The 11,616-nt window shown below is 41.1% G+C and overlaps 1 protein-coding gene across 1 annotated transcript; it reads right to left on the bottom strand.

Annotated features, from left to right (window-relative positions):
• Window positions 1-3,180: 3,180 nt before the first annotated feature.
• On the bottom strand, window positions 3,181-10,008 carry nt5c1ab (5'-nucleotidase, cytosolic IAb). The gene is made up of 8 exons (XM_010792300.1): window positions 9,649-10,008; window positions 9,580-9,618; window positions 8,121-8,288; window positions 7,432-7,561; window positions 6,582-6,704; window positions 6,034-6,218; window positions 5,138-5,458; window positions 3,181-5,101 (listed from the first exon to the last, which is right to left on the bottom strand). The coding sequence occupies exons 1-8, from the start codon at window positions 9,706-9,708 to the stop codon at window positions 5,087-5,089; spliced, it is 1,041 nt and encodes a 346-aa protein (XP_010790602.1). The 5' UTR covers window positions 9,709-10,008; the 3' UTR covers window positions 3,181-5,086.
• Between the last annotated feature and the right edge of the window lie 1,608 nt (window positions 10,009-11,616).

The raw sequence follows: 11,616 nt of genomic DNA, 5'->3' as shown, positions 1-11,616 counted from the left end.
AGATAATGAAATACATCCGTATAAAACCTGTGTGGGCTTTTAATATGGATAAGTCTTATTAGTACAAGCAGCATAACGTTTCACCATGTCAACAAAGATTGTATTCAGGAAATCAGTTTGACATATTGAAACCTAATAACAATCAACCTCTGGCTGGGAGAGAACTCTCTGCTCCATAGCTCTCTTGACGTAAAATCCAGTACATTTTTAACCCATTTATATTCAATTTAATATCCNCATAACACCATCACAAGCAAGTAAATAAAAGGGAAAAGTATTATTAGCAGCTCAGTGTGAATAGCATGTCATTGTTTTCTGTTTGTGTTTCATTAACAGGTTACCCTGTTAATGAAACACAAACAGAAAACAATGACATGCTATTCACACTGAGCTGCTAATAATACTTTTCCCTTTTATTTACTTGCTTGTGATGGTGTTATGATGCTGCTTTAAACTTTCAATGAGCCACATGAAAACAAACTTATATAAGATTATTACATTTATAAGAGAACAGAAAACTGTAATTGGTAGTTGTCTTCCTAAATCAGCATGAAAATATATCCACTCGAACAAAATTATAGATAAAGAAATACAATATTCAGTTTACCAAATGACGCCCAGATTGACTTCAAGATTGACTTCAAGATTGCCCAGAGAATCCAAACTGCTCCAGACTTTATTGCAGCAAAAATAGCTGCTAGTATGGCATCCAATGAGATGAAACCCATTTTGTCCAAAATATCAGGAGTCACATCCTCAGTCCCTGCACCTCCTGTGAGAATAATATAAAAGAATAAACATTTCTGAGCCACATAAGGGATTCTGAAATTCAAAGGAGAATGTGTGTTTTAGTGGTTATATTAGGTTTTACCTGTTGCATTAAAGTATGCCTCACCTGTAAATCAAAAACAAAAAACAAAAATAAGTTATTCCCACTAAAATATCCATCCATCCATCCTTCCATCCATCTTCTCCCGCTTATCCGTGGTCGGGTCGCGGGGATAGCAGTTCCAGCAGAGAGCCCCAAACTTTCTTTTCCCTGGCCACATCAACCAGCTCTGACTGGGGGATCCCAAGGCGCTCCCAGGCCAGNCACCCCGTCCCCAGAACTACACATGCTGGCTATTGTGTGTTTCGCAACATGTTCTATGGCACGTCTCTGCTGGGAATTTTAGTTTTAAATTCTATGTTGCAAATGTATTATCTTTTCAATTTACACACGGCATCTATTGCACGTCTGTCCGTCCTGGGAGAGGGATCCCTCCTCTGTTGCTCTCCCTGAGGTTTCTCCCATGTTCCCCTTTAAACTGTGGGTTTTCGCTGGAAGTTTTTCCTTGTACGATGTGAGGGTCTAAGGACAGAGGGTGTCGTATTGTCATACTGATATTCTGTACAAACTATGAAGTCCACTGAGACAAATGTAACATTTGTGATATTGGGCTATATAAATAAACATTGAAAAAAACATTGATTAAATGACGTTTTTTGACGGCAAATATGGCAGTAGGGCAAGGCAAGTTTATTTATATAGCACTTTTTTGTACGCGACAATTCAAAGTGCTTAGTAGCCATCGATCATCTTAAGATAAGATATACTTTATTGATCCCAAGTTGGAAACATTTGCGTTACATCAGCATTAAATCATTTAGTATAATCACATAAATGATGTGTTTTATATATAATAATTGTGTTCTTTATGTATTGAATGTTCAATACCTGGCAAGGTCGGAGATGAAAAACCTCAACAGTGCATTAAAACAGGGGTTGCCAACCTTTATTGTGTCAAGGACCGGCAGATACATTAAAAAAAAATCGCGGACCGGTTGTCAATTTTAACTAATTTTAATATTTACTCACCAGCAGGTGGCAACAGAGGCTAATTGTATTTAACAGCCTGAAGAAATACCAATATGCATCCAAAACATATTAACAACGTTTAAAACCAGGATACAATTCAAACAAAAAATTAGGACCGCTTTACAAATATTAATATCCATCCATCTTCTCCCGCTTATCCGTGGTCGGGTCGCGGGGATATCAGTTCCAGCAGAGAGCCCCAAACTTTCTTTTCCCTGGCCACATCAACCAGCTCTGACTGGGGATCCCAAGGCGCTCCCAGGCCAGCGAAGAGATATAATCCCTCCACCTGGTTCTAGGTCTACCCCTTGGTCTCTTCCCAGCTAGACGTGCCTGGAACACCTCCCTAGGGAGGCACCCAGGTGGCATCCTAACTAGGTGCCCGAACCACCTCAACTGGCTCCTTTCGACGCGAATATTAATATAATATAGCCTAATATAGGTGGCAACAGTGGCAAATTGTATGTAACAGCCTGAATAGATAATGGAACAATCTGCATCCAAAACATATTAACAAAGTTTAAAACCAGGATACAATTAAAACAAATAAGGACCACTGTACACATATTGATATAACTGAAATCTCAGTGAGACCCCTGGGCTTGTTTGCCAGCCATAATAACGTCATACCGGGGCGTTCGTTCTGGTAGACTCCGACAGCATTTAGCACTACATCGAGATTAAGATTAAACTAACTTCTTTTGGGAACACCCACATAACTATGGAGTTGGCCAGATGTGTGTGTGTACATGGTAATTTGAAAACAAATGCCGTTGTTGGACACACACAAACACACCGAACATACACACACACACACAGCGGAGCTGAGCAGAGCACATACACATCATGTGCCTTTGTGACCGGACATTTCCTTCATACAACGAGTAATAGGGGGAATAATCGGGCCGTTCGATGTGTGTGTGTAGTAGGGGTGTAATGGTATACGTGTCGATTTTGTTTAATTGCTGATATATTTACGATCCACGTCACATATTCAGTTTCAGCTGCAGTTCTTCCTGTTTGTCTAGAAGTCCTCTCATCAGGGCTCTATAAATAGCGAACTACGGCAGATATGTAATATTTAATGCAGCCGAACCGTGTATTACAATGTCGTTATGTGATGACCTCCAAAGAGAAAAGCAAGCAAACTCAATAAAATATTTGTCTGATGTAAAGGCGACAACATTACTGGGCTCAATGTCATGGCTGGAAATGACTGTCTGGTCTTCATGTGATGCAGAACAGGTTGCATCAGCCTGTGGTGTCTGTCTCCCCCTGCTGGGAACAGAAAAAAAGGCCACCATCTTTTTGTTTTAGCTCTTGCTTTTTATTAAAATCCTTGAATAAGAGTCTGAAACGTTCACCTCTGCATAACCAATGAGCTATTTTTAGGGGTGAGGGAGTAAAGAACATAGTGATATTTTCCTAACATTTTAATACATTCATCACATTTTTACTTAAACAGTCCACATTTGGCCCAGATTTACCAAGATTCCTTATCATAACAAAATTTTTCAGTCAATACCAACTTGCTTCACACTCATACAAAGAGTGACCATGGACTTTATAAAATATAACAACTACTGAATGACAGAATGAGACAGACCGGCAAGCAACAAGAGAGACATTGAACCTTCTACACTTTGGGGTCAAGTAGCAGAAACAAAAAATGCACAAGATGCATGTCAATAAACGCTGAGTGTATTATGTATTGAACAGGAATACATTTTAAATAAATATTATGTAAAATTGTTAATTTCACAAATTTGCCATTTTCAAAATACATTCATACACATCGATCAAAAAAACACATTTACAACAGACTGATATCAACAACATGCCAATTTGACAAAAAAGGCAAAAGCTTCCAAACTCTTAAACACAAAGACAAGCAATGAATTGACAGAACTGTTTACTTCTAAATTGAGATTCTGCATAAATCACATCTCGGCTGCATTCAGACTCCCTCTTTTTCAAAAACAATCGGAGGTTTCTGGAGTGTGGAGTCGAAACACAATGAGATTATGGGAGAGCTGGAACTTGATGGCAAACACTAAGGATTTATTTTAAATTACGGCTGGAGGATTGACAAAGACATTGGCTGCAGCCATGAGGTGATACAGCTCTTGTCCAAACCAATTCTGAAGATGTCTCCCCCAGTCCCATGTATTTAGCTGGTTATGAGAAAATAATTTACATTTTGCATGACAAGATAAATCAGGCACAGAACGATAACACCTCTATCAGCTGACGCCAACAGGCAGGAATAGGGACACAGAGAGCACAGCAGCCCAAGGTCACAGGCCTGTGCTCAGCGAGGGCAGTTCAAGCTGATAGACTAGGTCAAAGTTATGGGCCTAGGAAAATATTTCCCCAACAGTTCATTTGATGGTGTGTAAATAAATCTTGCTTTGAATCTGTGTTTTTTTGGGATATTTGGTTCTGCTTCTTTTTTTTAAAATATACTTTATTTTGATAAGATGTTTTATGTTTTTTAAAGGGACCACTCTGGAGGACGGCAGATGGGACCAAGTTAGGACGGGCAGGAGGCCTGTGGGACCCCTCTGGAGACACAGCATCCGGAGCACAGGGGTAACAGGAGTTTAAAGCAGGCGTGCAGTCTATTGGAGGAATTCACAAAGTTCCTTCAAAAGCCTGGCAGTGAGCTCCATAACCAGGGCTTATCAGCCACTTCCCGGCATGGAAGGGAAAGAGCAGCCTCCTGAGCCTCTTTACAAGTTGCTCTCCTCCACTCCACAAGAATGCATAAAAGCTTGTGAGATAAATCATAAAGGTCATCCTAAAAAGTACTGCTGGGTCCATCTTGGTGAGTTTGTTCTGTCAGGGTTTGGCAGGAATGCGGAACCAAAAGCAGTAAAAAAAAACGGGGAGGCAGGTTAAGAAGCAGAGATAGGTGTCAAGGTTGTGAATGATCCCTTGACTGGTGTATACTCTATTTAGTAATAGTACTGTAATAAATGTTAACAAATCATTAGTGGATCATTTATGTGGTTTTATAATTTATTTTGGTCTTTTTTAAAACATAGTCATATGATTTTGCACCCTGAATAGTCTAAAAAAAACCTTACTTAAAGCTTAGGAACAAATGATAAAGGGTTTGGTTGAGCTCTTGTTAGAAAGTTGTACCTTTTTTTATTAACTGAAAACGTAGAAAACAATGGATAAAATAACAGGTAAATATACAGTTGTAACCCAGTGATGTTCAGGCTACTTTGGTGCTGAAAAAGTCTCTTTGTCATTGATTCCTTTCTTCTGCATTGCCTGAGATATCCCATAGGGCACGTGGCATGCTACTGTCCCGATTTCTGCTGCCCCCTCCACATGAAACATCTGGTCATCAAAGAAAATGTGCGGCCTGATCTTCTCAAGCATGGGGCCCTTGGGTGCCCCTGCCAGAAAGAGAGCCTCATCGATCTCCAGACCCCACGAGCGCAGAGTCTTCAGAGCCCTGGTACCAGAGCTGGCTGCGCTGCGAGCGGTCACCAAGTAGGTACGGATGGGGCAGTCCATGCGCTGACCTTTGCCGTAAAACTTCTTCTGCAGCTTTCCTAAAGCCTCCAGGAAACATTTCAGGGGTCCCTGCACAAAGAAGAAGGAATAGAGTAAATCCAAAGTCACCTTTTGCTAGTTTTTATATTATTAAGGGCCAACTCAAGATAAAAATATGCCTAATTGGTATAATCTGTGCCAAAGTTTGAAATAAACTGTTCTCTTTATAGAGAGTTTACCAGCAGCTCTATGATAACTTTGATAGTTCCTACTGTAGTTCATGATGTCTTTTCTAATTACCAGGTTAGTTCCTGAGATCTGGTATACAGTGATATCACAACAGCACTCAAAGATGGCAAGCAGTAAGCATTAAGGCTATGACAAACCCTCAGATGAGCCAAATAGCAGTGAAAGCACAAATGGTAAAATTATAAAACTGATTGAAAGACCAAATTAAGTCTTTGATTTTGCAGAGACGTCACTATGATTCCCAATCCTAGAAATTACTTGCATTTTTACACTATTATCATAGGTGATAGAAGTGGCTGTCAAAAGTACTCACTAATACCTAAGTTGTAGTAAACCAGTCCTTTCATTTAATGTACTACAGTACATTTACAATAGTGGTGTGATACTGATATATGTCTCTTTTGTGTATACTGTACATGGTCTAGAGGCTTGTTCTCGTGTGCCTTCTCGTGCTCAAAGAACTTGTCCAGTCCATGGGCCTTGTAAATGCGCTCAGACTCATCAGAGAAGAGGACGGCGTCACCATCGAAGGCGACTCGCAGCTGGGTGTCCGACACTTCCGTTATCTTCTCTTGGGTGAACATGGTAGCTGCTGCTATACCTGAGTGTGTTATTAGAAACAGGTGTGTATAAATACATGTTACATACCATATAGCAGAGACACTCACTTTGGCCTCTGTAGTGTAGTCATAGCTTCTTGGAACACTTTCTATGATGCGCATACAATATAATCATACTTATGATGCTAAATATCTGATTATATAGCACCGTTTTGTTTTTGTTTGCTTTCAAACTTTACTGGGTCGCAGTTTTTTAACCCTTTGACATCATGGCGCACAGGTAGCAATGACCAATTGCTAATGTACATTGAGCCCTCGTGCTGTGATTATTTTATAAAGCATTATGAATATTAACAGTGCTTACAACTATGGACAGTGCTAGCCAGCTTCTCAGTTATATGTACCTTCTTCCAGAGCTTCTCGAACCTTGTCTGGATCAGAAGACAGGTACAGGTTAGTGTGGTAGGCCTTCAAGTAGCCTATGGGACTGTTCCCTCCCGTCATACAGAAGCGCTCGATGAACAACTCTGCGGAGAAGAGGAATCAAAGATAAGTTAATGTGCATTACATTCAAAATGCAAGAATTAAATGAATTGGTGCATAACCTCATATTTTTACATTCATAGCAGATCACTTTCAGCATTAAATACTGAGCGCTGGTGGTGGGTGGCTTTAGGTTATAAAGCATGAAGCAAAAACCCAGTGTTGAGGAAAGAGCCTGAGATGTTTCTGTTTGGCCTGACTCCTTCAGTGGGCGTATGGTGAGGGGCTGCCAAACCCCTGCAAGGAGCAAGGACTGCAGCTCCACGACTCCCACCACTCATACCCTGGGTTCATATTGTCATGGGTCGCTCTGTTTGTGGGAATAAAGAGGACCAGCTGTGCAGAACAGCTAGTGAATGCCAGCCCATCTGATCTTTTGCTATTTCAGTAATTTACCCAATGAAAACTAAAGCTTTTTACTTAAAGGTTTTTATGTTGGGTGGTAATTCCAAGCATGTATAATATATTTTAATTTGGGAGTTGCAGTTACACAAACAGCATGCTAACATTAGTTCTAGGTTACAGATCTAGCTTACACTACTGATTTAAAGCTACATCAAGAATGAACAAGAAGACCTAACTGAAATGTGTCAACAATCTGATGGCTAAAGTGATGGCTTGCACTCAGAAGATGAACCAGTGATGCTGGATGGGAATATACACAAGACAAAAGGGTGTCACAAGCCTTTATCACTCATGTTAGTAACTTACGGTGATGGTTGATGGTATTGATAAGTCTTAGGCCAACGTATGCATGGTTGTTAGTCATGAGCACCACATCAAACAGCTCCTCGCTGTCAGGGTAAAGCTCCCTCAGTTGAGTGTTCACAGCCTCCAGAGCCTGGCAACATGACAAAACACAGATTTCAGCTATAAAAAAAAAAAATACTCTATGCGTGTGTGTGTGTGTGTGTGTGTGTGTGTGTGTGTGTGTGTGTGTGTGTGTGTGTGTGTGTGTGTGTGTGTGTGTGTGTCGTGTGTGTGTGTGTGTGTGTGTGTGTGTGTGTGTGTGTGTGTGTGTGTGTGTGTGTGTGTGTGTGTGTGTGTGTGTGTGTGTGTGTGTGTGTGTGTGTGTGTGTGTGTGTGTGTGTGTGTGTGTGTGTGTGTGTGTGTGTGTGTGTGTGTGTGTGTGTGTGTGTGTGTGTGTGTGTGTGTGTGTGTGTGTGTGTGTGTGTGTGTGTGTCGTGTGTGTGTGTGTGTGTGTGTGTGTCGTCGTCGTCGTCGTCGTCGTGTGTCGTGTGTGTGTGTGTGTGTGTGTGTGTGTGTGTGTGTGTGTGTGTGTGTGTGTGTGTGTGTGTGTGTGTGTGTGTGTGTGTGTGTGTGTGTGTGTGTGTGTGTGCGTGCGTGCGTGCGTGCGTGCGTGCGTGCGTGCGTGCGTGCGTGCGTGCGTGTTCTCTGACCTTGACAAAGGAGAAGGCAGGGCCGGGGCTGAAAGGCTGCGTTTCATGCTCCACCTGATACTTGATGTAGTCTTCAAGGCCCTGCTGCTCGTAGATCTGCTGCTCCTTCTCCATGTTGAAGAGGACTCGTGCCGACACGCCGATGGTGATGGCATTCTCCGGCTTTGGCTAGAGTAAAAAAGAGTTGCAATAACATCCAGCTTTAGTTTTCTTCACAATCACAGTTGCCTTATTTCAGATGCAAATACTTATACCTCAATAAGCGAGACACATCAGCTTGCTTAGCAAAACTTAGCATAAAGACTGTAATGTGTAGAAACAGCTCGCGTGGCTTTTTCTCCAAAGGCAACGATATCTCTGTACAAGCACGCCTAACACCTTAATACAATTGTTGCCACACACATGTTGCTTCATAAACAAGTTGTCCTTCTTTTGGTTGTTATCAAACAAGGTTATGGTGCCTGAAGGGACGCAGTGCATTTTGTGAGCAGTGGCACTAGAATATTGGAAAAGTGTTTGCTGATTTGCTGACAGCTCCAAGTAGAAAGAAACTACTTAATAAAGGCTTTATTTAATGCCAACAGTGGGTAAACTGAGTGAGTTGTTGTGACAGAATAGAGGTGACAATGTGATAAGAAATACTTTCCTTTGCATGACTCTGATAGTGCAGGCCCACATACCGAGCCGGCCTGTTAAGCATTATGAGACTGGGACAACATCACAGAATATAGCACACTGTTTATAATGGGGCTCAAACTTTTGATCATCATATTATATCCACAACACATTTTGAGCTTCTGTTGTTTGGTTATACTTTTGTAAATGATATTACTGTAATGTCAGTAGACCAGATAATACCATGAAGATATTTTAACCTGAAACCTGGGGTTGAAAACGTACTTCCACTGCTTAAAGAATATTTAACAAGTATTTTTTTAACTTACAACTGAGACAACTCCCTACATTCTGTAAGTGCCTGAAGTAGCAGTTGTTTTTGTCTTTTTTTGTGTTTTGCTGCATCCTTTCCAGGTAAGAAATCCAAACGATAGCCTTCACAGACAACCTTGCACCTGATATCAAACAAGAGCCCTCTGTGCTTTGCTCAGTTTCTAACAATAAAGCCTTTCTGAGTTTCTATCTCCTGCTTCACCTAATGATATCTCAACCTAACTTTCTTTCTTACTGAGGATTTCAATGCTGCACTCCACTTGCTAGTAATCATGATATTAACCCTTGTTTTCTTAACAGGGCTACCTTTGATAAAGATGACAGGTCAGATCATGACCACCGTGAAATAAGCAGCCTCAAGTCCTGAACACAAGTGTGTCTTGGCAGGCTTTCACTATCAAGTAAGAGAAAAATAATTAAACTCCAAAGTTTACATTTGACTTGGGTCGCCTTTGCTGTCAACAACTCTGATACTGCAGTTGTAAATGGATGAAGGCTGAAGGATACTCACAGGTTTAGGTTTCCTGGTGGGGGTGGAGGGCTTCAACTTCATCCTAGCATCTTCCCAGGGGGGCCGGTTGCTGATGCTGGTCAAGTCAGGTCCACGGGCTGTCAGTGTGTCCCCGTTGTTTTGACTCATCTTACCTCCTCGGCTCTCCCTCAGGTCCACACTGAATCCCAGTGTGTCCCCTGATAGCTTTCTTCTCTCTCCCTCTCTTTGGCAGGGAGTTCCCAGCTAGGTCCTTACTCACTCTTCAGTCCTGGTGCACAAGAGATGAGATCACCCTGGCTATAGCAGCAGAGGCACTTAGCTAAATGATATTCCAAAGAAAGAAGATGATTGGAGAATAAAAAAGAGATGAAGAGAGATTCAGAACATTCTGTTAATATTACCTCCTGTCTCTAGCATCATACGCATTGTAATCCTCATTCAGCTCTTGTGTGCTTGTCTTTTCCTGTTTCCCTCTCTCTATCACACATACACTGCTGACTCCATCCACTTGCATCCTCCCACCTTTTTTTTCAACCCTTCCCGTGTCTAATTCCCTGGAGCAGCAGCAGAGCATGTGATGTAATGTATGTGACAACTGGTTGATGCTCCCTATTGGACAAAACATGCCGCTGTGTCAGAACAGCGCTGTGTCATGATGCTTGTAATGCTTCAGTTCTCTTAATAGAGAGGTGGAGGTGATATTTTTAAGCATAGAAGCAAAACAGTTTTCTCATACAATGCATTATACATCGCTTGTGAAGAGGGTTGTTCATATTATGTTGCATTGTATTCCATTTCGTCTACATTTCTGTCTTTCTATCTACCGTATCACGTTCCTGCTCAGCAGTGTGGGAAATGGAGTCCATCCTGGGTAATTTGCCTCTTGCTATATAAACCCCTGCAGGATCTTTCCAACATTACATTACATGTTACTTGTTAGACGCTTTTATCCGAAGCGACTTACATACTCAATACTGTGGACAATCCCCACAGGAGCAATTTGGGGTGGAGTGTCTTGCCCAGGGACACAACCACATGCTGACTGCAGTGGGGTTTGAACCTGTGCTCCCCTTATCCCAACACCAAGGCTCTATCCACTGCACCACACGCCTCATGTGGATTGAATTATGTAGCAGCAGTCCCAGTTGCCAGGCAACGACAGGCTAGGACATCCCATTTGAGATCTGATTGGCTACACCACCATGGCATATATATGGCATATGGCATACATATGGCATTTATCAGAATGGGAGACTGGTGATGCAGGGAAGAAAGATGAAAGACTTGAAAGAGCATTAATGCATTTTAAATAATAAGGACACTAAGCAGACCTCCAGAAAGGGACTCGAAGATCAAAAGGATAATAGACACGACATGCACACCCTGCTGTCCTGTTTGCCGTGTCTTGCAGGTAACCTTCCCTTGTATTGTTGTAACGCTTGGTGGCTGAACTTTTAAAAACTATACGTGTATCTTTTTCTGAAAATGTCAAGATACTTTACCATGTGGTTTTTTTCCCCATATTTTTCAACATACTATACTGTCGTCTTTTTTTACATTTTTAACATACTTTACAATGTCGTTTTTTCTGATATATTTGACATACTATGTCGTTTTTTTTTAAAAGTTCGACAAACCGTACCTTGATATGTTGTCCCGCTTGGTGGCTGAACTTTAAAAACTGTGAAGCTTCATCAGCGTTCTCTCTCTCATCCAGTCAGTTTCTGCTGCATTATCAGCCACTGCTTCTGTTCTTTTGTTAGCTTGTATTTTACTTTATATGCAATAAACTTTGCTTTAAAAATTATATTTGTTTGTTTGACTGCTTTGTTGTATCCCCCGCACCAGAATATAATATATTACTGTATTCATAACATAATTATTTTTGACACTTTGGTTGGTACTTTTGTAATATTGTCGACATATACTATGTCGTTTTTAACCCATATTTTTCAACATACTATACAATGTCATTTTTTGCTATTTACAACATACTCTGTTGTTCTTTCTGAAAATGTCGACACACTATACTACGTAGTTTTGGGGCATATTTAT

Source organism: Notothenia coriiceps, unplaced genomic scaffold, assembly GCF_000735185.1.
Source record: "Notothenia coriiceps isolate Sejong01 unplaced genomic scaffold, NC01 NC01_scaffold00036398, whole genome shotgun sequence".
NCBI classification, from domain to species: Eukaryota; Metazoa; Chordata; class Actinopteri; order Perciformes; family Nototheniidae; genus Notothenia; species Notothenia coriiceps.
This window is presented reverse-complemented; position numbering and strand designations above follow the sequence as displayed.

Coding starts and splice junctions, on each gene's coding strand:
- nt5c1ab (XM_010792300.1), bottom strand. CDS start 9,708: ATGAGTCAAAACAACGGGGACACACTGACAGCCCGTGGACCTGACTTG. Junction 9,619..9,648: donor CTGACTTGACCAGCATCAGC/AACCGGCCCCCC, acceptor GATGCTAGGATG/AAGTTGAAGCCCTCCACCCC. Junction 7,562..8,120: donor CTGCCTTCTCCTTTGTCAAG/GTCAGAGAACAC, acceptor TCATGTTGCCAG/GCTCTGGAGGCTGTGAACAC.